General features: G+C 49.6%; 1 protein-coding gene and 2 pseudogenes across 1 annotated transcript in view; 2 read left to right on the plus strand and 1 right to left on the minus strand.

Moving 5' to 3' along the window:
• The window catches only part of LOC138444965 (UL16-binding protein 1-like), a 47,847-nt gene that overhangs the window by 10,954 nt on the left and 8,966 nt on the right, over nucleotides 1-27,927 (plus strand). Inside the window, exons 5-11 of the mRNA XM_069598713.1 lie at nucleotides 3-142; nucleotides 5,516-5,645; nucleotides 6,892-6,998; nucleotides 9,892-10,528; nucleotides 18,921-19,184; nucleotides 19,412-19,696; nucleotides 20,332-20,464. Coding sequence (XP_069454814.1) covers nucleotides 10,465-10,528; nucleotides 18,921-19,184; nucleotides 19,412-19,696; nucleotides 20,332-20,464 — 746 coding nt within the window. The 5' untranslated portion in view covers nucleotides 3-142; nucleotides 5,516-5,645; nucleotides 6,892-6,998; nucleotides 9,892-10,464. The remainder of the gene's footprint in view (nucleotides 1-2; nucleotides 143-5,515; nucleotides 5,646-6,891; nucleotides 6,999-9,891; nucleotides 10,529-18,920; nucleotides 19,185-19,411; nucleotides 19,697-20,331; nucleotides 20,465-27,927) is intronic.
• Nucleotides 2,934-3,567, minus strand: LOC138444974 (EP300-interacting inhibitor of differentiation 1-like; annotated as a pseudogene).
• LOC138445160 (tyrosine-protein kinase RYK-like) lies at nucleotides 10,541-13,466 on the plus strand (annotated as a pseudogene).

Here is a 27,927-nt window from a genome sequence, read left to right on the forward strand (position 1 = left end):
AGTCCTTTCCTAGACGCCGACTCCATCCCTGCCTTGAATTCCCTGGATCCACTGGGGCTGGACCCTGGGAGAGTCCCTTTTCAGAATGCAGCCCCAGAGAAGGAAGCCACGTTCCAGTGAGGAGTGCCCTTTGATCACCACAGTAAGTGCAGAAGTCCTTTCCTTCTTTCCCAGTGAGCCGCATGACCATGGGCTCAGGTAAGTGAACCTGAAGAAACAGAAACGACTCCCACATTCATGTTGGACCTAGCATGTTACTAGCATTATGCACAGGGACTGCAGTATCGTCATGGCCTCCCTGTTTCTGAAGTGAGGCTCAGGGCTCCAGGCAGTCAGTGGACAGCTGTGCCAGGCCCTGCTAACAGTGCTTATCCCTGGGTCCACAGATCCACACCATGCTCATTTCACATCGCCTGGATTTCTGACATGAATGGACAATCTTTGTAGTTAGTAAAATACCACTGGGTAAGGGCTACCATAGTAGGGATTTCCACATTCATACTTCTGACCTGACTGTCTATCTCACAATAGTATCCGTTCAGTTCAGTTCAGTCACTCAGTCATGTCTGACTCTTTGCGACCCCATGGTCCGCAGCACACCAAGCCTCCTTGTCTATCACCAATTCCTGGAGTTTACACAAACTCATCTCCATTGAGTCAGTGATGCCATCCAACCATCTCATCCTCTGTCGCCCCCTTCTCCTCCTGCCCTCAACCTTTCCCAGCATTAGGGTCTTCTCAAATGAGTCAGTTCTTCCCATCAGGTGGCCCCTTGCCAATATCTCCAAGCTAACCCAGTCCCAAAGCAACAGAAACCACTGTTTACTGTTATGCAAGCCATTTAGCTTGCAGTGTAATTTGTTACATAACAATATATAACTATTATAATTTCTCAACAAGACCTGGAACTGGGCCTCTTCTCCAGATCGAAGGCCCAGCACAAGCCATCACAGCAAATGGTTCATCAGGACAGCTGATGGGCTGGGCTATTTGGTAACCCCTTTCAGGTACCTGCCCATCTCAAATGGGTAGATGTTTATGTAGAGCATTTATGATCACGTCGGTCTCTTAGTTGCAGGATGCTGCCTTCTTAGTTGTGCATGCAGGATCTGGTTCCCCAACCAGGGACTGAACCTGGGCCCCTGCATTGAGAGTGCTGGACTCTTGGCAACTGGATCACCAGGGAAGTCCAGAGAACTCATTTTTAACTAGACTTTCAGGGGCCATCCATTGATCCATTGTTTTCATTGTTCCCCAGACAGTGAGATCCCATGGGGAACAAGACTCTGGAGAGGGGTTGTCTGTACTCTTAACTTAAAGTTGTCATCAATGACACAGCTCCTAGCAGCCTGGTATTTGTGGATGACTTCCCTTCTGACCAGGTAACTAATCCCACAGGCAATGTCAACAGACCTGTGGACCAGGTCTTGTTGAGAAATTCCCTGTGGCCTCTACTAACTTGTGCTGCCTGTGGATTACTGGCCTCTACTAACTTGTGCTGCCATAAAAACACTTTAAGATTCTCCCAATTCATGTAAGGCAATCCACCATGGGTTTTTCTCCTTCTATACACACATGGGTAACAGGGAGATTTCTGTGATGAAGCCTTCATAGCTTACAATTTTCAGTGAGCATCACTGCCACCTGAATTTCAGAAGCTTGATTTTTTTTTTAACACAGAACAAGAAATTTTTATTATCTTGAATGATGGTGCATAACCAAAAACAATCTTAATTAGAGGAGGAGACAGAGGGAAACTTCAAATACCGAGGTGGATTTCTGGGAAGATTTAAAACTTTTAAGGGCTGTTCATAATGTCTTTTTTTTAGATGTAAGGCTTTCCTTTTACTGGACAATTTTCACTTAACATTTCTTACATTATGAAGTTCAACCAGTCTTTTGCTGTAAAGCTAAATGAAAAAAGAGAGCAAGAGAAACAGAAAATTCTCTAGTATATAAGGATGTTTGAAAGAGTTTGTATTCTTTGTACCTTCATGTACATTTTACAGTCTAAATTTGAAACTTTATTAAGGATGTCTTAACTTTTGCCTTTTAAAAATGTTCAAGGCAACTAATTTTCTTGAATTAAAGATTACAGTAGCTTTAAAAATGATCAAGATAAACGTACAAACAAAATCTCCGTTGTTCTTGGAAACACGTTTTAAGATATAGCACATATGACACATACCTCTTTGGGGACTAGATTATCCTTTGAGATCCTGAGGAACACTGGGTGGAAGATTTATTTTACAGCAAAATTTAGCCTTTGATAACCACAGCTTGGATAGCTCACAAAGTTGAATCTTTAAAGTTTTCTCAATATGCTTTGAGTCCGAATAACTCAAAGACATCTTATGTCCTAAGGTGGATAAATCAGTCATTTTTTTTCTCATATAATTATCATCAGTGGGCTCTTGACTGGCAGTCTATCTTGGTCATAACTTATTCTTGCAAAGCCATTCCTTACAGTGAAACATGAAAGATTATCTTCCCCAATAAGAGGAAATTAACCTGAATAAACAACAAAGTCAAAGCCATAAGTGTCTCTGGACATTCTTGAAAACAGATTTCAACAGTACTAAAATACTTTATTAGGTGAAGTTGCTCAGTCGTGTCTGACTCTTTGCAACTCCGTGGACTGTAACCTACCAGGCTCCTCTGTCCATGGGATTCTCCAGGCAAGAACACTGGAGTGGGTTGCTATTTCCTTCTCCAGAGGATCTTCCCGACCCAGGGATCGAACCCAGGTCTCCCGCATTGGAGGTAGATGCTTTAACCTCTGAGCCACCAGGGAAGCCCAAGCTTTAACAATTTTCCTCTTTTTTCATAACTGTGCAGTCACTACCTTTTTCTACTCTGCTTTTTTTTTTTTTTAAGTTGGCAGGGGGTGGGAGGTGGGGTGGGAGGGAAGATCAAGCTTTTCATTGGCACAGAACTATTTGGAATGAACCCCAAAGACAGTGGAATGCTGGGTCTCTCCTCAAGCAGCTTCCTCCTCTCTTAACAGCATTTAACTACTCTCTATCAATGATCTCATCACAGCCCAGTTCTTCAGTCAGACGATTGACAACCATAAGTGAAAACTCTCCGATAAAAGCCAACTGATCAAACAGGGTCTTCTCAGAATGCATCTGAAACCCGCCATCCAGAGCTGCTTCTCTGGCTCTGGAGGTTCTCAGAAACATCTTGGTGGCTTCTTCAAGGACCACTGATACTCTGTAGCCCTCACCGCTGAGCGGCTCCTCTTCTGGAGAGTCATAGTCGTCCTCCCAGTCATCGAATTTCTCGCCCTGGCCTTCGCTCTCGAATTCAGGGCCCGCGATCTGGCCTGGCTGCTCCCCAGGGCTGGGGTCCCTCTGGGGCCATTGGCTGGGCCGCCTCTTCCTCCGTGGGGCCTTCCTCCTCCAGCTGTGGCTGGGCACCGGCTGCGCGGGCGGGGTTCTGGGATAGCTCCGGGCTCCCGCCGCCCACCATGATATGCGGAAGGTGACTCTCACTAGGCATCACATTCATCTACAGGTCATTGCTCTCTTCATAGAGCTCCGACAGCTTGTTCATTTCAGACATAGTGTAAGCAGCTCAAACTCCCCGCAAGTTGTTCGTTTTCCACCCAGAAGCTTGCTCTTTAACTGTTTCTCTTTATTTGGATATTTTGCATCTACTAAAACCCCATGAAAAATACACCTCAAACTACTTCTTTTAGAGTTATCCTTTCCCTGAATACGTGTAACGTGAACTTCCAGATGTTCAAGCTGGTTTTAGAAAAGGCAGAGGAGCCAGAGATCCAATTGCCAACATCTGCTGGATCATCAAAAAAGCAAGAGAGTTCCAGAAAAACATCTATTTCAGCCTTTGACTGTGTGGATCACAAGAAACTGTGGAAAATTCTGAAAGAGATGGGAATACCAGACCACCTGACCTGCCTCTTGAGAAACCTATATTCAGGTCACGAAGCAACAGTTAGCACTAGACATGAAACAACAATCTGGTTCCAAATAGGAAAAGGAGTCCATTAAGGCTGTATATTGTCACCCTGCCTATTTAACTTATCTGCAGAGTACATCATGAGAAATGCTGGGCTGGAAGAAGCATAAGTGAGAATCAAGATTGCTGGGAGAAATATCAATAACCTCAGATATGCAGATGATACCACCCTTATGGCAGAAAGTGAAGAAGAAGTAAAGAGCCTCTTGATGAAAGTGAAAGAGGAGAGTGAAAAAGTTGGCTTAAAGCTCAACAATCAGACAACTAAGATCATGGCATCTGGTCCCATCACTTCATGGCAAATAGATGGGGAAACAGTGGAAACAGTGGCTGACTTTATTTTTCTGGGCTCCAAAATCACTGCAGATGGTGACTGCAGCCATGAAATTCAAAGACGCCTACTCCTTGGAAGGAAAGTTATGACCAACCTAGACAGCATATTAAAAAGCAGAGACATTACTTTGCCAACAAAGGTCCATCTAGTCAAGGTTATGGTTTTTCCAGTGGTCATGTACGGATGTGAGAGCTGGACTATAAAGAAAGCTGAGCACCAATGAATTGATGCGTTTGAACTGTGGTGTTGGAGAAGACTCTTGAGAATCCTTTGGACTGCAAGGAGATCTAACCAGTCCATCCTAAAGGAGGCCAGTCCTGGGTGTTCACTGGAAGGACTGATGTTGAAGCTGAAACTCCAATCCTTTGGCCATCTGATGCAAAGAGCTGACTCATTTGAAAAGACCCTGATGCAGGGAAAGAATGAAGGGGGGAGGAGAAGGGGACGACAGAGGATGAGATGGTTGGATGGCATCACTGACTCAATGGACATGAGTTTGGGTGGACTCTGGGAGTTGGTGATGGATGGGGAGGCCTGGCGTGGTGCAGTGCATGACCTCTTCCTAGATACAGAGGCTCAGACCCTCCAGTCTTATACCATGGCCATTGGGCAATTCCAACAGGACACACACTTATGGGGTGTGAACCAGGACCCAAAAGATTCTAAGGAGTCACTACTATCTGCTCCAGGGACTCAAGTCCTAATTAAAGTCTGGAAAGATGGGTCCCCAAAGGCTCAACTCCAGCCCACATGGAAGGGCCCCTACCCTTTAATACTTTCTACACCCACAGCAGTCAAGGTACCAGGACATGACTCCTGGGTTCACTACTCATGAGTCAAGCTGTGGATGAAAACAGGAGACACTCAACACACCTGTGAGTCCCTGGGAAGATCTCAGACACCTATTCAGGACTACGGAGGAGTGCCACTCTAATGAGAACGCCCAAAATCTGGTTTCTGGGGATAAGATTTCTCAGCTCAGCTCTAAAGAGCCAACATATCTTGGCAGGGGTTATACTCCAAAACAGACAGGAGATAGGTCTTCTGATCCCTGAACAGGGAGGGACTTGAGCCATCCTGGCGACAGAATTTGAAATTGGCTAATGCCCCTACTAGTCCTTGTTATGCCATATTGATGCTGCTTATGACTGTTCCATGTATTATCAATTGTCTAACCTGTGTTGTCTCTGCCACCAGGTCAACAAGCTACAACATGCAGTGCCAGTTCAACAAAGATATATAAAACTACAGCCGACCATGAAAAATCTCACTCACCCTTACATGGACACCACCATAAGGACTCTGAGGCCTGAGACTAACAAGAGGGGTAAGCCCAATACCCCTCGCCATCCCAGTTCAGCAGGAAGTAGCCAGAAAGAACTTGACACCCCTATTCCCAAAGAATTGGGCCTCCCATCTCTTGAGGAAGGAGTGTTAGGTAGTTAGAATAGGAAACAGGAGTCCAAAATGGCAGTGGCTAAAAGACAAGGAAGGGAAAAGCCCGTGAAAAGCGAACAAAGGAAGGTGCAAGGACCAGAGTGAGGACCTCAGGCAGAACAGCACTCCTGGCTAGTCCAACTTACATAGGGCAGGCCCCGGGGCAGCGGTGGGGGGGAGCGGGGGGAGACATATAAAAAGAGGAGCCAAAGGGCCGGGGTGCTCTCTCTTCCCCACACGTGTGTGCTCATTCCCTCTCTCTCTCTTCTCTTCGCTTCTTTGGGTCAGCATGCCCTCACGCCTCCAGGATGTATTTTCCTGCTATTTTTTTTAATATAATGGAGCTGTAACACTGATCTAATAGCTATAACACGGTCTGTTCCAACCTGAGAGGTATAGCATGGTCTGTCCGAGAGCTATGACAAGCTGAGGGCTCTAATGTCCATCGTTTCAAATTTTTGTTGAGAGGAGACAGAACTGAGAATACACTCTCCTGTCAGGGGGAAAGGACCCACAGGCATCCCTTCCCAATCCCTGTGACAGCAAGTGCATCCCTCTGTAGGGCTGCACTTGGCAGAGCAAGGACTGTCCCTACCCAGCCCTGTCATCACCAGTCAAAATGGTGTCCTTTGCTGGCTTGAGGAGGGAGAGGAAGATGCGGGGAGATGGAAAGCATGTGGAGGCCACTCCTGAGGAAGTGGGATCACAGAGGAGGCGAGGAGCACAGAATCCAAAGCTGGATACCATAGGAAATCAAGAAACCTGGCAACCCAGGCATGCCCATCGTGATCTGCGCTCCTCAACCCAGTACTCATTAGGTCAGGGGGGCTCAGTGATCATCAGATACACCCTCTCCTCACACCTTCAGCTTCATGAATCATCTCTCGTGGCCCCTTAGACCAGGAAGGCACTGCATAGCACACCCATGCTCCTAGCGCATCCACTGTGCCCCGAAATCATAGCCAGGGCTCTTCAAAGGCAGGCTGAGGCACCCCTCAGCAGGTTCACTAGAGGTGAGGCACCCATTTCTGGGACCCCCATATACCCTAGATCTGAGGATGGTAAGCTAGGACAGTGGCACTCCTGTCCCCCGCATTGATTTGTCTGTTGTCTTCCGTTGCTTTTGTTCTACAAAGGTCGGGCTGGGCCCCTGAGACAGAGACTGAACCAAACGGCCTGCAGGGAAAGGTTTGCAGAGTCCTGCTTCAATCAAGTACCACCGTGATATTTGTGTCCCCAGCAGGTAACTATACGGATCTGGGACCAGAGGGTAGAAGTGGGGTGCCCATCCTCACCCTCACGGCCCAAGCCCCACTTTGGGAAACTGTACTTCCATTCCTCCTACTTCAGAAACTGAGGGCTTCACTGGGGTTTGTCCTCAGGCAAAAGGGTAACATGCCAGTATTTGGGGGAAGTGAGCATTAACTCACTTTGGTTAGTGGTTTTCCTCTGGCAAGTTCAAGGGTAAAAGCAGAAGTGTCATGAATTTATCGAATGAGGGGGAGGGGTGTGTTTGTGTGTGTGTCTGTGCGCGTACCTGCATTCACTCGCTCACTGGCTTTTTAAAGCATTTCAGGTCTTCTCACAGTTCTGCAGGGAACCACAGGGAGGAACTGCCTTGTCCTGCCCTGCCCAACTCAGGGGCTCCTGCTTTCTGAGGGGGTGGGGTGGCCTGCGGGCAGCAGCATTTCCTGCCACGCCCTCTTCTCTGTGCCCTACCGCTCCTCCACACAGTACTTTTAGGGGGCCAGTTTTTAAATTTTATCTGGCCTTGCCTTGACTGGAGGATGTCAACAAGCCCCAGGAGAATTTACAAGGAGGAAGAGCCTACAGAGAGAAATGAGTCAGGGGTGAGGAAACCACCAGCAAGAAACTTCTGGGGCACCGCCTCCTAGTCCTGGGTCTTAATGGCTTCCCAGTCCAGAACCTCTAAGGAAATGGCTCTATTAGTGATCTAGTGAGGTGTGAAGCTGATTCCTCTCAGGGCCCAGGCCAAGGGCCCAGCTGGTCCACACTTTGATTTCAGGCTGGAGAGAACCAGAGCAGTGAAACTCAGGGAGTCACCTCGGACTTCTGTCCTGCAGACAAGAAGAGTCTGAAAATAGTGGGTTTGATTTGAGCAGTTGAGTCTGTGCTATGGCAGAAATAGAAAACTAATACACACACCCTTCCCACTTAAAGGAAACTTTGTCTGGATATAAAACTGTAGGCCTAAAACTCTTTTCAAGACTTTGGCAATAGAGCTCCTAGGGGCTTCCCAGGTGGCTCAGTGGTAAAAACAATCCGCCTGCCAATGCAGGAGACCTGGGTTCCATTCCTGCCTTGGGAAGATCCTCTGGAGAAGGAAATGGCAGCCCACTCCAGTATTCTTGCCTTAAGAATTCGATGGACAGAGGAGCCTGGCAGACTACAGTCTGTGGGGTCACAAAGAGTTGGACACAACTGAAGCAACTTAACTTGCATGCACACACAGGCAGTCATTTAGTCCTAGTGGAGGTGGGGGAAGGCTTCAAAAACGTTTTTAAACAACAGATCAATAGATGTGCTCATAGGTGAGACAAGTTCATTGTTTTTCTTTTCTTCCACTATTATTAGTCTTCTCTCTTTCCATCTTTAATGTAAACCAGTTACTGAGACATAATTTACAGACAGTTATAGTTGAGATATAATTTATAGAAAGTTATTGAGATATAGTTTATAGAGTACCTTCCTTTTGAATAAAGCAGCTTAAAGTCCTTTATCTTTGGGAGTATATTAGAAACATGTAGGCATTTGGCAACATTATAAGACATGTTCCCAGGCTATGGAAGTAAGAGCAGATGAATGATATTACTTCAACCATGAATCATCATCAGTTCAGTTCACTTTAGTCACTCAGTCATGTCTGACTCTTTGCAACCCCATGGACTGCAGCAACCCAGGCTTCCTTGTCCTTCACCATCTCCTGGAGCTTGCTCACACTCATGTCCATTGAGTCAGTGATGTCATCCAACCATCTCGTCCCCTGTCATCCACTTCTCCTCCTGCCTTCAATCTTTCCCAGCATCTTTCCCAGGTCTTCTCCAATGAGTCATCTCTTCACATCAGGTGGCCAAAGTACTGGAGCTTCAACTTCAGCATCAGTCCTTCCAATGAATATTCAGGACTGATTTCCTTTAGGACTGACTGGTTTGATTTCCTTACTGTCCAAGGGACTCTCGAGTCTTGCCCAACACCACCGCTCAAAAGCATCAATTCTTCAGTGCTCAGCCTTCTTATGGTCCAACTCTCACATCCATACATGACTACTGAAAAAACCATAGCTTTGACTATAGGGACTTTTGTTGGGAAAGTGATGTCTCTGCTTTTTAATATGCTGTCTAAGTTTATCATAGCTTTTCTTCCAAGGAGCAAGCATCTTTTAATTTCATGGCTGCAGTCAGTGTTCACAATCATTTTGGAAGGCTTTAAAAACAAAACAAACAAAAAAGGGAGCTTCCATTTCTCCTCTCCAAAAATATAAGTCTTTTGCCTGGGTTCTCAGGAACCATCTGATCCATCTGTGGTCCCTCAGAGTGAGGGGAAAAAATAGCATTTTAAAAACCGAAGCAGTAAAACAAGGAGATTTCTGGTTCTGTCTTTACATGGAAATGAATTTGTAACTGACCTGGATTTAATTCGGTTAAGGGAAAGTAAGCACTATATAAATAAACTCTCAGAAATATCAATAAAGCTCACCAGAACACATTTCTGACACGAGGGACGACCCTGAGTCAGAATGATTGGCCAGAGATGACCCAGAAACTAACTCCATCACCAGAGACCCTGAGACTACAAGCCATGTGGCAGAGCAGTTCTCCTGGGTTCCCTTACCCTGCTGCTCTCCGCCCTGTAGCCCCTTCCCAAAAAAGCCTCTTGCCTTGTCAGCATGCGTGTCTCCTGGAACCATTAATTTCCCAATGGTTACACAAAAGCCCACTCTCAGACCCTGCAAGGAGTCCCCCTTTCTGTAACAGATGGCGACTCTGGTGGGATTTCCTCACTGCGACTGATGCCCTGACCATTCAGGACCTTAGGGACAAGCTTGTCCGCTGACTGACCCGACCCAGTGGCCCGAACAAGAATTTTCTTTTGTTCCTTGTCTCCTCCCAACTCAGATGACTGGCTTGAGTGCCCCCGATCTGATAAGGAACAAGAGACTTAAGGCTGATAAGGGACAAGGTGAGAAACAAGAGCCTTAAGTTCAGTGGCTCAGTCGTGTCCGACTCTTTGCGACCCCATGGACTGCAAGCCCATCACCAACTCCCGGATTTTACTCAAACTCATGTCCATCGAGTCGGTGATGCCTTCCAACCATCTCATCCTCTGTCATCCCCTTCTCCTACCGACTTCAATCCTTGCCAGCATCAGGGTCTTTTCCAATGAGTCACTTCTTCTTATCAGGTGGCCAAAGTACTGGCGTTTCAGCTTCAGCAAACAAGAACTGGCGGTCTCCTATCACCATTGCAAGCTGACGCACCGCGTAAACAAGTGGGCAGAGGAGTACACAGGGAAGCCAGGATAGAAAGGGAAAGAACTGTTAGGATGCCCCGCCCAGCCCCGGCGGCTCGGGGCCTGAGGGAGGGGGGCGGGGGGGGGGTGCAGCTGTGGGCTAGCGGGAGAGGATTGCGGGTTCTGGCTTGGCAGCCTCGCACTCCTAAAAAATTGGGATCCAGGAGGCAAAGGGAGAGATGGGTGGCTCCAAGACCAGTGTCGTTTTGCTTTCCATTGTCTTGTTCAGCGGAACGTCCAGCGGTGAGTTCGGGCATGACCCTGCGCAGGCCGTGGCGGTGGAACGCGAGGAGGTTGCATGGGTTATGAGCCGGGAAGGGGATGGGGGCGGTCTCCTCGGGTTTCGCGAAACTTTTTACAGGGTGGGGCCGCCGCCCCCACCTCTTTCCCCTCCCTGGCCCATTTAGTCCTCGGAGGCTCCTCCCGGCTTGTTGCCTGCTCTCCGGGCCAGAACAAGGGTGACCTGGATGAAGTAGTAATGCCCGGGAATTTGGGAAGTGACGCCGGGAGAAGAGGGGGCCGGGACGCGGCAGGAAATAGGGTTGAAACCCTCCAAGGGTCCAGACCGCCCCTTAGAAGTGGGAGCCGTGGAGCCGGGCCGTTTGGGACCAGTCGGCCATCCCGTGGAGAAGAGACCCAGACCCGCCCCGAAAAGCACACCCTCCCGCCCCGACCTGTGCAACAGAGACCCTTCTGGTCCCTCCATCTCCCGGCCCTTGAAGGACTAGTGCTCTTTCCCGGCTGTAAGTTACAAATGCAGAGCGGACCCGAGTGCCCAGAAGGCGGCTGCGGCGCATCCAGGCCTAACCGTTCTTGAGTGCTCTTGTCTGAGGGGTAGCTGCTGACTCCACCCTAGGCCCCAGGGCTTTGTGTCACGGCTCCACCCCCAGCCCCAGGGCTCCACCCCCGGTCCCCGGGCTCCACCTTCCGCCACTGGGCTCCGCGGCAGGGCTCTACCCCTGGCCGCGGGCTCCACCCCCAGCTCCGGGGCCTCACCCGCGACCCTGGGGCCGGTGGGAGCCTCTTCCTGAGCAGGGACCAGGTGCCTGGGCCCATTGGTCTAGATGCAGAAATTTTTTAGTAGAGAAGTGGCCTTGTTGGGCACCACGTCTATCCTTTAACCCAGCGAAACAGATGTCCTGCCTTTCACTTGGCCTGCAGAGTCCAAGTTGAATATAAGCAGGTTTCCAAGTAGACAATTTCGTGGACCTGCCCCGGGTCAGCATTTCTGCTTGGTGAGGGTGGGGCGTGCGAGGGGCACGGGGTGGGGGGACTTCCACGCACTATATTGGCTCTAGCTTTCCTTTTCTGCAAAGTAGATGATGAGGGTATGATACTAAATGCAGCTCAACTTGACAGTAAATTCTTTAGAAACTTCCCTTCTTCAAAAATTTGAAAGGAAGGAAATGTGTTACAAAAAACTTCGGTCTTAGACAAAGCCACTAGCAGAACTGTTTATGATCCTGTTCATGCAGCTCCAGCTACTTCTACCCGTGTGTTTTATATCAGCGCAGGGGTTTGCCGTGCAGTTATATTTCTTGTAGTAATAATATTAGCTGTTTTGCACCTTCAAAACATGACAAGAATTGAACTCAAAGACAGCATCAGTGTCCAGTAGTTCCCAAAGGTGGTCTCAGCTATGTCCCAGATGACTCAGTATCTGAGAGGAGACACACCCAACAGTGGAACTTCCATCCCGTTATCCTGCCTTGTGGCTGGGCAGAGGAGTGTTTTGAGAAGTGCCACTCTTTTGGGGGCCAGAGCGAAGGTGAAGGATATCGAAATGTCCAAGGAGAGGATAACTCTATCCACAGACAGAATGTACTCCAAGAAGGTAGTTTAGGGCATATTTTCCATGGGATTTATGTAGATGAAAAAGATCCAAATAAAGAACAGCAATCGATTGTAAAAACAGAGATTAAGCTTCTGAAATTCAGGTGACAATGATTCTCACTGAACATTGTAAGCTATGAGATCTTCGTTACAGAAATCTTCCTCCTATTTCCCTTGTGTATATAGAAGATAGAGAAAACCCCTGGTGATATTGCCTTACATGAATTGGGAGACTCGTAAATAGTTTTCACAGCATTGCTAATTGTGTGTCTGTGTGTGTATTAGCCAGTCAGTCCTGTCCAACTCTTGCCACCCCATGGCCTGTAGCCCGCCAAGCTCTTCTGTCCGAGGAATTCTTCAGGCAAGAATAATGGAGTGGGTGGCCATTCCCTTCTCCAGGTGATCTTTCCAACCCAGGGATCAAACTCTGGTCTCCTGAATTGTAGGCAGATTCTTTACTGTCTGAGCCACCAGGGGAGCCTGCAGCACAAATTAGTAGAGCCCAATAATCCACAGGCAATTTCTCAACAGGACCTGGTCCACAAGGTCAGATTGCCTGTGGAATGGATTACCTGGTCAGAAGAGAAGTCCTCCACAAAGACCCAGCTGCTAGGAGCTCTGCCATTGATGACAGCCTCAAGTTAAGAGTGCAGAGAGCCCCTCTCCAGAATCTTGTACCCATGGACTCTCACTGTGTGGGGGACAATGAAAAAGTGGGATCGATGGATGGCTCATGAACGTCTGGTTAAGAATGAGGTCTCCAGACTTTCCTGGTGATCCAGTCGCTAAGTTTCCACACTCCCAGTGAAGGGGCCGGGTTCGATCCTTGGTCGAGGAACTGGATCCCGCATGCTACAACTAAGAAGTCAGCATGTTGCAACTAAGAGTCTTCATGCTGCAAAAAGATCCCAAGTGCCACAACTAAGACCCAATACAACCTATATATATATATATATATATATATATATATATATATATATACACATATATATATATAAAATAATTTTTTTTTAGTTCTCCAGTGCTAGTGATGTGTGGGCCTTCAGAGTGATAGTGTAGGAGTTCATAGCTCTGGGTCAAATACCCTACACGGATGTAGACTCTTTAGAGATATGAAGGAAGGTTATCAAATAAGCCAGCCTATCAACTGTCCTGATGAACCATTTGCTGTGATGCCTTGTGCTGGGCCTTAGATTTGGAGGAGAAGCCCAGTTCCGGCAGCTGGTCCAGTGTCTCAAAGGGTTCCATGCAGCCCTGGGGGCCTGTGTCTGACTGTCCTCTCACAGTCCCCCAACATCAGGGGAAAGGTGCCTGCTGAGGCCCACTTGGAGCCAGACAGTCACATATATCACCCAGCACCACAGAAGCACATTGTCTTCTGGAACACTGCATTAGGAATGCCATAGCATCTGAACTTTCTAAGACAGACTTAATAATGTGGAATATTTTCTAGATATCACTTTCATTAGGTTTAACTGAAAATGTTTGTATAAATGTTTTGACCAAGAAATTTTTAAACAGTGTTATAAAATAAATAATTTTTAAAATTGTTCCCACACAAATACTTGGACTAGCTTAGTGCCAAGTGCTTTTAGTTTTTACTTCATCAAAGTAATGTAGTTGATTCACCCTTGAATGTGCCGGGCTTAGTTGCTCAGTTGTGTCCAACTATTTGCAACCCCGTGGACTATACAGTGCGTGAAATTCTCCAGGGTTGAATACTGGAATGGGTAGCCTTTCCCTTCTCTAGGGGTCTTCCCAACCCAGGGATTGAACCTCGGTTGTCCACATTGCAGGTGGATTCTTTACGTTCTAAGGCACCAGGGAAGCTCAAGAATACTGGAGTGGGTAGCCTCTCCCTTTTCCAGGGGATCTTTCTGACCCAGGAATTGAGCTGGGGTCTCCTGCAATGCCGGTGGATTCATTACCTGCTGAGCCACTAGGGAAACCCTTAAGTTTTTTTTCTTTCTTCTTTTTTTTTTTTTAATATTTATCACTAGTCTTGGGAATTATTTGTCTATAAGATGAAATACTTTGTCTTAGGAAAAGAAAAATGAAAAAGTGCTCTAGCCTTGTACAGGAAAAAACAGTGTTGGAGGAAGAAAACTTAAAAGCTAGAAGGAAAAAAAGAGAAAAATACAATAGAAACAGAAACTACTCTTTCATGGAAAGTTGCCTTTTTAAATTTTTTTTTAGTACAGAGGAGTTCTGCCTTTTTACTTTGGTGAAAGTAGGAGAGGAATTTACTGAAACATCTTAATTTGGCAGATCCCAGCATTTCTCAGTGCCAGAAGTGGATTTGGGTCAGGTCAATAGTAAATAATCCCTTTTACTGCACCTAGAACAGTCCTATCAGAGAAGGCAATGGCACCCCACTCCAGTACTCTTGCTTGGAAAATCCCATGGATGGAGGAGGCTGGTAGGCTGCAGTCCATGGGATCACAAAGAGTCGGACATGACTAAATGATTTCACTTTGACTTTTCACTTTCTTGCATCGGAGAAGGAAATGGCAACCCACTCCAGTGTTCTTGCCTGGAGAATCCCAGGATCGGGGGAGCCTGGTGGGCTGCTGTCTATGGGGTTGCACAGAGTTGGACACGACTGAAGCGACTTAGCAGCAGCAGTAGCAGTAGCAGCAGAACAGTCCTATGCACACAATGGGTGCCTGAGTTGTGTTGTGTAGAAAAAAATAAGTAAACATATTTTGTGCTTATCTTCAAGCCTGGCTTAAGTATAAAATGGATTTTTTTAAACACTTGAAAAAATTAAAGAATTCAATTTTTTTTAAATTACATATGCATCATCAGGAAGGCACTCAATGCTATCCACTGATCAGCGCCTCCCTGGAGTTAAAGCTCCTCCCAGACAGCTCAGACTGTTACTAGTTGAAGCTGGTTATGACCCAGATCCTACCACCTATGAAGGTAACAAGTGGTTGAAAAGGACAAGTTAGTTTGCTCAGGAGCCCCGGGAAAATAGTGACCTAGTGTCCTCAGACTGCCTCCAAGTTTCCAGGTTAGAAAACGGGCAGAGGTGGCTGCTGCAGGGCGCATCAGCATCTTGAGCACAGTCAGGGTGGTTGGCACAAGGCGAACGTTTGAGCACCACCAAGCTTATGGTTTCAACCAGTCTGGGGGTCTGCATGCTTGCAGTTTTTATGTGCTGGGGGACTGCTTCCTATAGAAACAACTTGAGGCTTGTGTCAGCTGTTTGTTATCTTTCAGGGAACTGGGAATTTCATGACACTGCTATGTGGCTAGTCACAGTCTACACTGTTACCAGTTTCCCAGCCTAAGGAGTATTCCTTTCTCCATCTTCACATGTTCTAATCCTTAACTCTTAAACCACCATTTTGAGACTCACAGAAGGCCTGGCTGACTAAAACTTTTCTACAAACAAGAGGCAAACAGAGACCATGGGGGACGGGTCTTTCCCACTAAGGCGCCCTAGAGCTCTTTCGGTTACAAGACCATTTATTATCCATTTTTTCATGGTCCCAAGAAGCCCAGGGCCTCCAACAGCTTCCTGTCTCTTGAAGAGAGTGTAGACATGCCCTCTCTCAACTGGCATCTTATCCCTTTGTCTGATAACTCACGAAGCAAAACCCCCTGACCTGGCCCCCAGGACCTAACTTAGGAGGGACGGGAACAGGGTTTCCCAGAGTGTGACACAGGGCTCAAGGGTGAGGCTGGGCATCCCCACGCCTACCCTTTGCTCTCACATTCATAGTATCTAGGAATTGGGACACCAGCAGCCTATAATGGTTATTGATTAAGGTAGGAGTTGACAGATTTTTTTCTCCAGAAGAAGGTAAATCTCAAGGCATCTTTAGGCAATTTGGTATCTTTATTTGGTGCAAAAGAGGCTTCCATGTTTGTGGGGCACCAGAAGCCAAATATAATGTGTAAATCAACTGAGAATCAGACTTGTCCACTGTCCTGGCTTCTGACCCCAGTAATGAGTGACCCATCCCCTAGAGAATCATCCAGGAGCTGCCTCAGTCATTTGTTTATGAACCAGAAACGTACACTGTCCTGCCTTGTAGCTTCTGGTGGTGGGACTGTGATAGGAGTGCGGGTCTGGCTGTTAGGGGCTCATGCACCCCCTCTGCTGTAGACTGGCTTCCTTGGTTCAAGGAGCCGTAAGGGACACTGCATGAAGCCACAGGTGTGAGCAGGGGACAGTGGCCCTGTATCAACGCTGGTGTCAGGCCTAGGTCCCCTGCTGGTACATCTTATTTGTTCCCTGTGGCCCTGGTTATGCCAAGCCACATAATCACTTCTATCCTATGACGGCTGGCCTATCTGAACTAATGCTTAGGGGTTGGTGAACCCAGATCATGATGGGCAAGTCTGACATTCCATGACCAGAGGCCTCATCTCTGCCAGGCCCCAGGACCATACCAGGAGCCACACTGAATGGTATGGGCTTTCTCACTGCTGGTGGTGTGTCCTTTCTTCAGGACACTAGGAGTCTGTGTTGTGAGCCTCCAAGTAAAATGCCTCACACAGCATGTAGCACCTTTCCAAACACAGATAGCTATGACGTCACCAGTTCTGTTGGGTCACCTGCCCAAGAAGCAGGTCCAGCCACACTCATCATTCATCAGTTGTGACTGCTTTTGTGCCAGGACAGCAGTTGCAGCAGAGACCTAGGGTCTGCGAAGCCTGAAATGTTTCATATGTACCATTAGAGGGAACCTAGGACCTCAGTGGTAATTCAGTGGAGATAAGATAGGGACCACAGCTCTGCGGGCCTAGGGAGACTGTAGGTTGATACTCATTTCCATGATTTCCTCCAGGAGATGATGTTGTTTACATGTACTATCAGGGGATGGGGAGTCAGGGTCAGAAGAGTGAATGTGGAATTCACGACTATGGTACCCTCACCCATGGTAGTTTACTAACAACACAGACTGTCCATTCATGTCAGAAGTCCAGGACATGTGCAATGGACACTGAGTGGATCTGTGGACCCAGAGATAAGCACTGTTAGCAGGACCTGGGACAGTTGTCTATTAATTGCCTGGTCCTCGGAGCATCTCTTCACAGCACCGGGGCCGTGATCATGGTACCGTTCCTGTGCATGGCGTTAGTAACACACTGGGTCCCATATGAATGTGGGAGTAGTTCTAGCTCACTTCAGTCACTCAGTGGTGTCTGACCCTTTGCGACCCCATGGACTGCAGCCCGCCAAGCTTCCCTGTCCATCACCAACTCCCAGAGCTTACTCAAACTCATGTGCATCATGTCAGTGATGCCATCCAGCCATCTCATCCTCTGTCGTCTGCTTCTCCTCTGGCCTTCAATCTTTCCCAGCATCAGGGTTTTTTCCAATGAGTCAGTTCTTCGCATCAGGTGGCCAAAGTATTGGAGTTACTTATCCCAGTAAATAACCATGTGGCTCATCAGGAGAGAATGGAAGGACTTCTGCACTTGCTGTGGTGATGAAAGGGCCCTCCTCACTGGGACGTGGCTTCTTTCTCTGGTGATGCCTTCTGAGAAGTAGCTCAGTTCTGGAAATTTTGGTAGGGATGTTTGGGAGGGATGGCTGCTTTCAGCCTGCTGATCATCCGGTCTTGTGTTTGTCTCTCCTTGTTTTCTGTCAGTAAAGCAATTTGCATCCAGGTTCACTGACCATCTCTCTGTCTCTAGGATCACCCTGCACTCTGAGCCAGCATTGTGCTCCTGGCAGTCAGGCCCTGGCTGGCATTGGGCCTCTCTAATGACTTTCAGCTTCCCTGATAGCTCAGTTGGTAAAGAATCCGCCTGCAATGCAGGAGACCTGGGTTCGATCCCTGAGTTGGGAAGATCCTCTGGAGAAGGGAAAGGCTACTCACCGAAGTATTCTGGCCTGGAGAATTCCATGGACTGTATAGTCCATGGGGGTCACAAGAGTCAGACACAACTAGCGACTTTCACTAATCACTTTGACCATTGTACCAACTTTGCTCCTAACATACAACAATCCGCCTGCAATCTGATTTTTCCCCATTTTCCATCCTGTTCTTGCCGGAAGCTGATGGGAACACGGTCTCCTACCACTATCCCTGATTTCCACAAAAGTCAGCCTTGAGCTGTTGGAGATGCTTCTCATCCATGCTTTCCTCTCGGGCTCCATAGAGTCCATCAGGCTTTCCCATGGCGCCTGGTGGCCTGGACACTTTCTTGCCCTTTCATTCCATGTCTGCCCTGGCAGATTCACATCTGTGAGCCTTGGATCCCCTCCTCTACCACCTGCCTCAGAAGTTCTGGACTTTCTCTTTCACGCCATGTGGGCCAGGTCTTTCTCCAGGCTTCTGAGACCCATCCTAGTGGGAAATCAGCAGTATCTCCCCAGCCTTGCTAAGTCCTGTGACCCATAATTATTAACTCTTCCTTCTCCGACTTGGGGTTCTGTGTTCACTCGTCACCTCTTTGCCCTTCTCCCTGTGATCCTGCTTCCTCAGGAGCATCCCCACAGGCTCCCCATCTCTCACAGAACACGGGGTTAGATTCTGACAGTGCTCTGTCATGTAGACTTTTCCTGCAGAGCAGCCTGGCACGTCTCTGCAAAGGTTATGATGCTGGGAATGGACCTGGTGGACAAGGGGACACAGCCAGGATGTGTGAAATTTGCCAGGCAGGGGACTCCTCCTTCTCCACAAGGAGAGGAGGGGCACTGGCTGTATGGTGTGTGTTGTGGGGTGTCATTGCTCTGTCAGCCCGCCCTGCACTTTAATCCGCTCTCACATACCTGGGGGAAGGGGCCTCAGGGTCTTATTTTCCCCAATCTCACCCTCACTGTGTTTTGCCTTCACAGATGCTCGTTTTCTTTCCTATAATTTCACCATTGATCCTCAGCCCAGAGATGATCATCCATGGTGTGAGGTTCAAGGAGAAGTTGATCAAAAGGTCTTTCTCTCCTATGACTGTGGTACAGCTAAGATCAAGTACATGAGTCCATTGGGAGAGGAAGTGAAAAGTATGAGCGCCTGGGAAGCACAGACTGTCACACTCAGAGACACTGGAGACTTGCTCCAGGGGCAGATGCCTGACGGTACACCGGAGAAACACACAGACAAGGGTGAGTTAGAAAATCCAAATGCAGGAGGAGTAGACTGGGGGCTTAGCTGCATCCACTGTTTTTGGCTAAAAAAAAAAAAAAAAGGATATTGTCCTTCCCTAGTAGTCCAGTGGAAAGAGCAGCTGTTGCAGGAGAGACCAGGGCCAGAATATCTGGGCCCAGGGGAGGTGGACCCAGGTGGGTAAGAATCTGTCAAGCCCAGAGGCTGAGCTCTTTCTTTCCTTCAGTGGGATCAGGCCCTCTGACCCTGCAGGCCAGGATGACATGCTGGCTTGAAGACAATGGACACACCAATGCATCCTGGGAGTTTGGCTTCAATGGACAACTGTGCCTCCTCTTTGATTCAGAGAATGGACACTGGACAGTGGTTCATCCTGGAGGGAGACAGATGAAAGAGAAATGGGAGAATGACAGGGCTGTGACGGACTTCTTCAAGAAGGTCTCCATGGGAGACTGTCAGGCCTGGCTTCAGACTTTCTTGGTGCGCTGGGAGAAAATGTTGAAGACCTCGGGTAAGTGAGAAGAGTAGGAGAAAGTGGTCGTCCTCTCATGGTGACATGGACCCATTCCCGTGGTGTGTGTGTGTGTGTGTGTGTGTGTGTGTGTGTTTGAGAATGTGATCCGTCAGAGGTGAGTTGTTCCTGGGAGAGCAATGGCCCGGGGATGCTCTGTCATCCTCCTTCCTCTTCCACTCCTGACGTCTCTCCTCACAGCACAGGCCTTTGGATGACTGAACATGGATTTTTGCTGACCCCAAACCTGTAGACATCTCTTTGATTTCTGGGATTTATTTCTCACTGTACCCTCTTTCCAGAATCTTCTTTCAAATGTCACCTATACTACTTCGGGAAATCTGTCAATACCGCCTCTGCTGTAGCTCCTGAGGACTGCATCCTCAGGTCTCCATCTCTGATGTCACAGCAGGACTGAGTGGCTGTGTTGGAAACCTTGCTCCCCCATTAGCTGTCAGAGCCTCGTGAGGACTGGGCTCCTCCCCTCCCCCCATCTCGCCTGAGGATCTATCACAGGGGCCTCCATGTGATGGGTGCAAGCTGTCTGCACAGTAGGGGTACTGAGTCAGGGGGGCGAGGAGGCATCTGCTGAGTTTAGGGTCTGGACAAGGGCTTCACTCTTACTCTCCTTGCAGCACCACCAACCACAGTCCACGCTACAGTGCAGCCCGCGGCCCCAGCCAGCAACCACATAACCAAGATCGTCCTTGTGGTTCTCGCCGTTTTCGTCATAATAAGCATCGTAGCCTGGATCCTTTACAAGAAGAGGTACTGAGGGCAGAATTCAGAGGGAAAGCAGGAGCACGGGGCCTGGCGTGAAGGCGGGGAGGGAAATCCCAGCCAACCCCTGCCCCTCACTGAACCTCCTCATCCTGGAAATGAGCAGGCGAACAAGGCCTCATATAACCTGAGAGCAAGAACTCAGACAAGCTCAGGCCTCAGTACTGAAAGGTCCTCACTGTCAGATGACAGTGGAAAGTGGGGGGGTGGTGGTGGTGGTGGCTGGGGGCCTGTTGGAAGTTAAAAGGGTTTAGCCAAGTCCCCTGGCTGAGCACAGACTGCTGGCTGGCAGGGCCCAGAGTAGGTGGTGTGAAAACAGCAGGCACTCAGGGCGAGGGAAGGACTCAGGGGAGTTGAGAGCAGCATGGGGGCTCCACATGATGTGTCAGCGGGGAGGGGACCCACCCAGGAGCCAAGATGAAAGGGGCCAGGCTCTCATCCCAGGAGGAAGGGGTGGCAAGGCCTTTGCAGACCCAACTCCAAAGGCCTGTTCTCACAGGAAGTGGTGTGGGTCAAGCAGGCAAGGCAGGAGCCCCACAGCAGAGACTGTGGGAAGGGCTGAGGCCAGGCCTGTGCTCCTGGAGCAGCAGCAGTTCTGACTCAGCCTGTGGCCTGCACCTCACCAGCCTCCTGGGGACCTAGAGCTCCAACACTAAGCGGCCCTGCCTTGAGAAGAGGTGCCTGGGGATGGTGGGCCTTAGCTGGGTTGGAGATGCCCAGCTGGGGGGACTAAGAAGAGATGGGAGGCAGAGACCCTGGTCCTGAGAGCTGTGTGTGCTGCTCAGAGGCTTGAGGGGCACAAAGGAAGGAGGTTTGCCTGCAGACACCCAAGGCTGTCAGGAAGCAAGGCCCCTCCTCCTGGGATCTGCTCCCTGGTCGTTTAGGCCCCATTCGGGGAGGATCCGGACCTGAGTAAAGGGAGCAGATTGATTCCTCACTGGCTCCAGTCCTGAGCCTGAGGAGAGGGTGTCAGGCCTGGGGTGACTCTGTGATGCAGAAAGGAAGGAGGAGGTGACAAGAAGCTGCTGGGCCTGGGGTGGGGTGGGGGTGGAGGACACAGGAGCCCCTCAGTGAGGGCGGGGCTGGGGAGGCTGGGGAGGGGCAGGCCCAGGAAAGTGAGAGGAGTTCCTCAGCCTCCTGGACCAAGGCCTCTTTCTTTTCTGCAGGAGACGGTGCTCCTAGGAAGCGCAGCAGGTGCTCTGTTGTCCTGAGGACTCAGTCTTTCCTTGGCTGCCTTTGTTCTCCTGCATTCACTTTAGAGGCAAGAGATGAGACCCAGGAATTCAGAGCCTGCCTTCCTGTTATGATGACAGGGTGGCTGCACTGTTACTCCAGGTGTTTCTTGACTTCCTACTGTTGCATTCCAGTCCCCTATACTGAAAAGGACATCTTTTTTGGGTGTTAGTTCTAAAAGGTCTTGTAGGTCTTCATAGAACCGTTCAACTTCAGCTTCTTCAGTGTTACTGGTTGGGGCATAGGCTTAGATTACTGTGATATTGAATGGTTTGCCTTGGAAACAAACAGAGATCATTCTGTCGTTTTTGAGATTGCATCCAAGTACTGCATTTCGGACTCTTTTGTTGACCATGATGGCTACTCCATTTCTTGGGTCATCTGAGTTAAATTCACCCATTCCAGTCCACTTTAGTTCTCTGATTCCTAGAATGTTGATGTTCACTCTTGCCATCTCTTGTCTGACCACTTCCAATTTGCCTTGATTCATGGACCTGACATTCCAGGTTCCTATGCAATATTGCTCTTTACAGCATCGGACCTTGCTTCTATCACCAGTCACATCCACAGCTGGGTATTGTTTTTGCACTGGCTCCATCCCTTCACTCTTTCTGGAGTTATTTCTCCACTGATCTCCAGTAGCTCATTGGGCACCTACTGGCCTGGGGAGTTCCTCTTTTGGTATCCTATCATTTTGCCTTTTCATACTGTACATGGGGTTCTCAAGTCAAGAATACTGAAGTGGTTAGCCATTCCCTTCTCCAGTGGACCACATTCTGTCAGACCTCTCCACCATGACCCGCCTGTCTTGGGTTGCCCTGTGGGCATGGCTTAGTTTCATTGAGTTAGACAAGGCTGTGGTCCTAGTGTGATTAGATTGAGTAGTTTTCTGTGAGTATCGTTTCAGTGTGTCTGCCCTCTGATGCCCTCTTGCAACACCTATCATCTTACTTGAGTTTCTCTTACCTTGGGCATGGGGTATTTCTTCATGGCTGCTCCAGCAAAGCACAGCCGCTGCTCCTTACCTTGGATGAGGGGTATCTCCTCACCGCCAGCCTTCGTGACCTTCAACTTGGGATAGCTCCCCTAGGCCCTCCTGTGCCCACACAGCCACTGCTCCTTGGACGTGGGGTTGCTTTTCCCGGCCGCCACCCCTGACCTCGGACGCGGGGTAGCTCCTCCCGGCCGTTCCTGCGCTGTCGCAGCCTGGCAGTCTTGACCGCTGCCCCTGACCTCGGACATGGGGTATCTCCTCTCGGCCATGCTTAGTGCACCGGTCACAGCCACCTACGCTTAGTGAGTAGTTGAAGCAAATTCTGGAAAAAGGATACAAAGAGATGCAAAACCCAGCTGCCACTTTTGAAGAGCCCAGAGCAAAAGCAGGATGCCTCACATGCCCCCGGAACACAACAACACTTAAGGGTTCAGCCAGTCACCTAGCCACCCCTCTGACTGGCCCCTGGACACACCCCTCCCCTCACCCCATAGAAGGAACCAGCTCGCCCCACCCCCTCGGGGAGTGGGCACCCAAGGAAACTGTCATTTGTTCTCACTCCCCTGTGCTGCAGTAGTGGCCCCAATAAAGCCTTGCCTCAATTTCTCTTCATTAAGAAATTTGATTAATTTCTATTGTCTGGCCTCTGATTTCTACTGATTAAGGAGGCCAAGAGCCTGGTGTGTAGCAGTTTGCGTACAAGAGACACATGGGGGCTGGGAGGACAGGACTCAGGCTTGGGTGGGGCACCAATTTAGTGGGTTCAGGTGATCAGTGTGTCAGGGGAAAACTCTCATGCATAGGCCTGGGGGACAGGGCCCTGGGTTTAATCTCTGGCAAGAGGCAACACGGGGACCACATAGCCCCAGTGGAGGAGGCTGGTGAAGAGGCAAGTGATTAGGAGAGCAGGAGAAAGACGAAAGGACAGCGTTAGAGCCCTGGTCAGGACAGCCACATAGGAGAAGATGGGCCACTCTGGACAGGCCTGGCCACCCCCAGACACAGAGTAGCCCCAGATGGGAGTGAAATCAACCGGGAGGTGATTTTAATGAGTGTCAACAATGAACATCCTTCCAAGAACATGAAACTCCACCTGATTGCTCTTGCTACTTCCTTAATATTCTGCTCGCATCCATTTCCATATCTACAAATAGTGAAGCCAGCCTCACTCAGTGACAAGACATGAAATGGAGCACTGCCCGTGCTGAAGTGTCAGCGCGACCTTCCGAGGTCAGGGCTCAGTCACCCCTGAAGCTAGCAAAAGCCGAGAGCCCCGTGATAACAAAGAGATGGATCCCTCTGTCACAGACGTCGACCTCTCAATGTCGTTGATAGATCACTATGTCATAGATAGACCACTTCCCAAGAATTAGGAGGTCTTGTCAGTCCCAAAGAGTGATGGATCATCTCACTCTTCATCAGCGGATAGCCCTGAGATGTGAAAGTGAGATGTTCAGTGCTGGCTGGATGCTGCATACAAGTAAATTATGAGGGGGAATAAAATGGATCACACAGGCTGCTGCTAAGTCACTTCAGTCGTATCCGACTCTGTGCTATCGCATAGACGGCAGCCCACCAGGCTCCCCCGTCCCTCGGATTCTCCAGGCAAGAACACTGGAGTGGGTTGCCATTTCCTTCTCCAGTGCGTGAAAGTGAAAAGTTAAAGTGAAGTCGCTCAGTCCTGTCTGACACAGGCTACTAGTGTAGAACGAGCAGCCTGAAGAGACCGCCAGGGGGCGCCCGGTGGCAGCGCTGGATCCCGGTCTCCACGAGGAACCTGCAAATTCAGGTTCTGGCCTCAGTCCTCAAACTCTTTCTAATGAGCAGTTACTTTGGCCCACAAAAGGTGTAGGACTATTCTGGGGGCAGAAAGTACTAGAAAACATATTGCTGATGACACTGCAGTTAAGGGCTCTCTTCAGGCCCTTTTGAGAAAAAAAAAAAAAAAAAAAAAAAGCCGGGCTTCCCTCCTACCTCAGTCGGTAAAGTTCTGCCTGCAACGTAGGAGATCCGGCTTCGATCCCAGGGTCAGGAGATCCCAAGGAGGAGGGCATGGCGACCCACTGAAGTACTCTCGCCTGGAGAATCCCCATGGTTAGAGGAGCCCGGCGGGCTACAGTCCTCGGGGTCACGAGAGTCGGACACGACTGAGCCAGCAAACCACCACCGCAGGAAGACAGGCGGGAATGGGGAGGAAGGTTGAGGGGCGAGAGGGACTCGGAGGAGCAAGGAGTGAGTCAGGAGGGGGCGGCTGGGTGGGGCCATGCGAGGCTTCGGACGCCAGACGCCGGAGATGGAAGCGCCGGGCTCCCCTGGACCGTCCATCACCTGAGGATCGCGGGTAATTGGCGGCGGGAGTGGACGGGAGGGCGGGGCAGAGTAGAGGAGCGGGGCATAGTCCGATCTCGCCGGCGAAGTCAGATCAAAGCACTTTCCACACGGTAATGGGCTGGACCACTGACTCCGAAGCGCCTCTTAGTGTGGCTGCCCTGCTTCTCCTCGTGTTTCTCCGGTTCTGCCCGGCGCGAGGTGGTGAGTTCATGGATTAACCTGCGGGGAGCGAACACGGGGCCTTAAGACCCCGAGAGGGAAGAGGGTGTCCCCCGGGGTTCGGGAACGTCGAGCCTGGACCGCCTCCCTGCTTTTAGACCTCCACGCGCTCCTTTCCCGCTGGGCTCCTGCTCCCCGCCGCCACTCCCCAGCTTGTTGCGGTTCCCCGTCCTCCTGCCGGGGCCCCCTCCCCGCCCTGGCATGTAAAAGACACGATCTGGGTGAAAAAGGAATCACAGCATAAAGGGAGGGGAAGCTGGGCGAAATGGGAGCTCGCGCAGCAGCAAGAAATGCTGCTCCAATCCGCGGGCCGCCTCTCGGGAATTTGGAGCCACTGGAGCTAGTGCAGGACAGGTGGCGGCCGCTCCTGAGGGACAGAACCCACGGATGCAGGGGAAGGCTGGGTGGAGTCTGTCCAGTTGCGTTGGGCGGGCCGGGGCAGCAGGGGGCGGGGGGAGATGGGCAACGGTCTCCGTGGAGTCCACCACTTGGGCAGGGTTTGGGGGGGAGTGTGCAGGAGGTGGGGGCAGGGAGATGGCTGGAGTCTACCTAAGAAGGCTCCTTAGAGTCCTGCTTGGTTACAACACTATTTTTTTCCATATCCCTTCCCATCCCAAGAAGCTCAGGGCCTCCAACAACTTCCCATCTGTGAAGGGATCCTAAACCTGCCCTCTGTCAACTGGCACCCTATCCTCTTGCCTAAGAATTCACCCCAGCAGAAGCCTCCCAGCCTGGCCCCCAGGACATAAAGCAGGAGAGATGGGAGAAGAGTTTCCAAAAGTGTGTGACACAGGGCATGAGGGTCAGGACGGGCACCCCCACTTCTACCCTTCAGTCCCACATTCATATTTCCTGAGACTATGAAGACAGTGGCCTATACTAGCTATTATTTAAGGCAGGAGTTGGAGAACCTTTTCTTCAAAAGACAGAGAGTAACACTGTTGGTCTGGACAGGCCATTTGGTGTCTCTGTGCATTCTACATCTCCACATTTGTGCTACAATAGCAGGCAACGATGACCTGAAAAAAAAAAATAAAGAACAATGTGACTGCCCTGTAATAGTAACAGATGACTTATCCCCTAGGGACTAGTGCAAGGGATGCCTTAGCTGCCTGTTTGTGAACCAAAAACTTGCTCTGTCCTGCCTTGTAGTTTCTGGGTGGTGTGAATGTGAAAGGAGTGTGGGTCCAGGAGATATGGGCTAATGTCCTCTGACCCCCTCTGCTCTAGAGTGGTTTCCATGGTCCATGGAGATATAGGGGACACTGCATGAAGCCTCTGGCATGAGCAGAGAATAGTGTGTGCATGCTAAGTCCCTTCAGTCATGTCCAACTCTTTATGATCTTGTGGACTTTAGCCCACGAGGGTCCTCTGTCCAAGAGATTCTCCAGGCAAGAACACTGGAGTGGGTTGCCATGCTCTCCTCCACGGGATCTTCTCTCACTCAGGGGTAGATCCCACATCTACTCCAGCTCCAACATTGCAAGCGGATTCCTTACTGCTGAGCCACGGGGGCAGGCCCTGGAGAATAGTGGTCCTACAACAATTCTGATGTCAGGCCTAGGCCACCTGCTGCTCTCTTATTTGTTGCCTCTGGCCCTTCTTATGCCAAACCACAATATTGCTTTAATCCTATGGTGGCTGGTCTATCTGAACTAATGATTAGGGGTTGGTGAGCCCAGATCATGATAGACAATGTTGACATTTCATGACCAGAGGCCTCACCTCCAGCAGTCCCCAGGACCATACCAGGAGCCACATTTAAATGGTGTCGTATTCCCCACTGCAAATCGCATGGCCTTGCCTCAGGACATAAAAGGTCTGTGTTGTGAACCTCCAAGTAAAATGCCATATTCGGCACATAGCACCTTTTCCACCTCTGACGTCACAGGTTCTGCTGGGTCATCTTCCCAAGAAGCAGGTCATCATTCACCACTCATCTGTGACTGCTTTTGTGCTAGGATAGCAGTTGTAACAGAAAACCATGGTCTGCAGAGCCTGAATATGTCATATGTACAATTATAGAAATGTATGGCGACACTGGGAATTAAATGAAGATAGGATAGGGATGACACCCCTGCAGCCCTGGAGGGTTGTAGGTTGGTACTCCTCTCTGTCATTTTCTCCAGAATATGATATTGGTTACATGTACTATTGGGGGATGAAGGTCCGTGTCAGAAGTGTGAACTTGGAAATTGCTTTATGGTAGCCCTGACCACACGGTAATTTACTAACTGTGAAGATTTTTCATTCATATGCAAATGCAGTGGATGTGAAATGAGCACTATGAGGACCAGTGGATGGGTGACACTCCTGTGGGCAGGATGTGGGACAGATGTGTATTCCTTACACAGATCTCAGGCACCACAGTAATGACAGGAGGGCCATGACGATGTTTCAGACTGCTGGACATGACGACAGTCCCACTCTCGGTCCTTATGGATGTGGGTGTGGCTTCTCTGGAGAATGTCTGTACACTTACCCCAGTCAATGACCGTGTGGCTTCCAAGGCCAGAAGGACTTCTGCACTTGCTGTGGTGAAAAGAGGGCCCTCCTTGCTGATGCCTGGCATCTCTGTCTCTAGGAATGGATTCTGAATATAAGACCTGACTCAGTGCTGGATACTGCACAAAGGACCTGGGCATTTTGTGGGATGTCTGCATTCAGGTTCCTG

This window comes from Ovis canadensis, chromosome 8 (genome assembly GCF_042477335.2).
Source record: "Ovis canadensis isolate MfBH-ARS-UI-01 breed Bighorn chromosome 8, ARS-UI_OviCan_v2, whole genome shotgun sequence".
NCBI classification, from domain to species: Eukaryota; Metazoa; Chordata; class Mammalia; order Artiodactyla; family Bovidae; genus Ovis; species Ovis canadensis.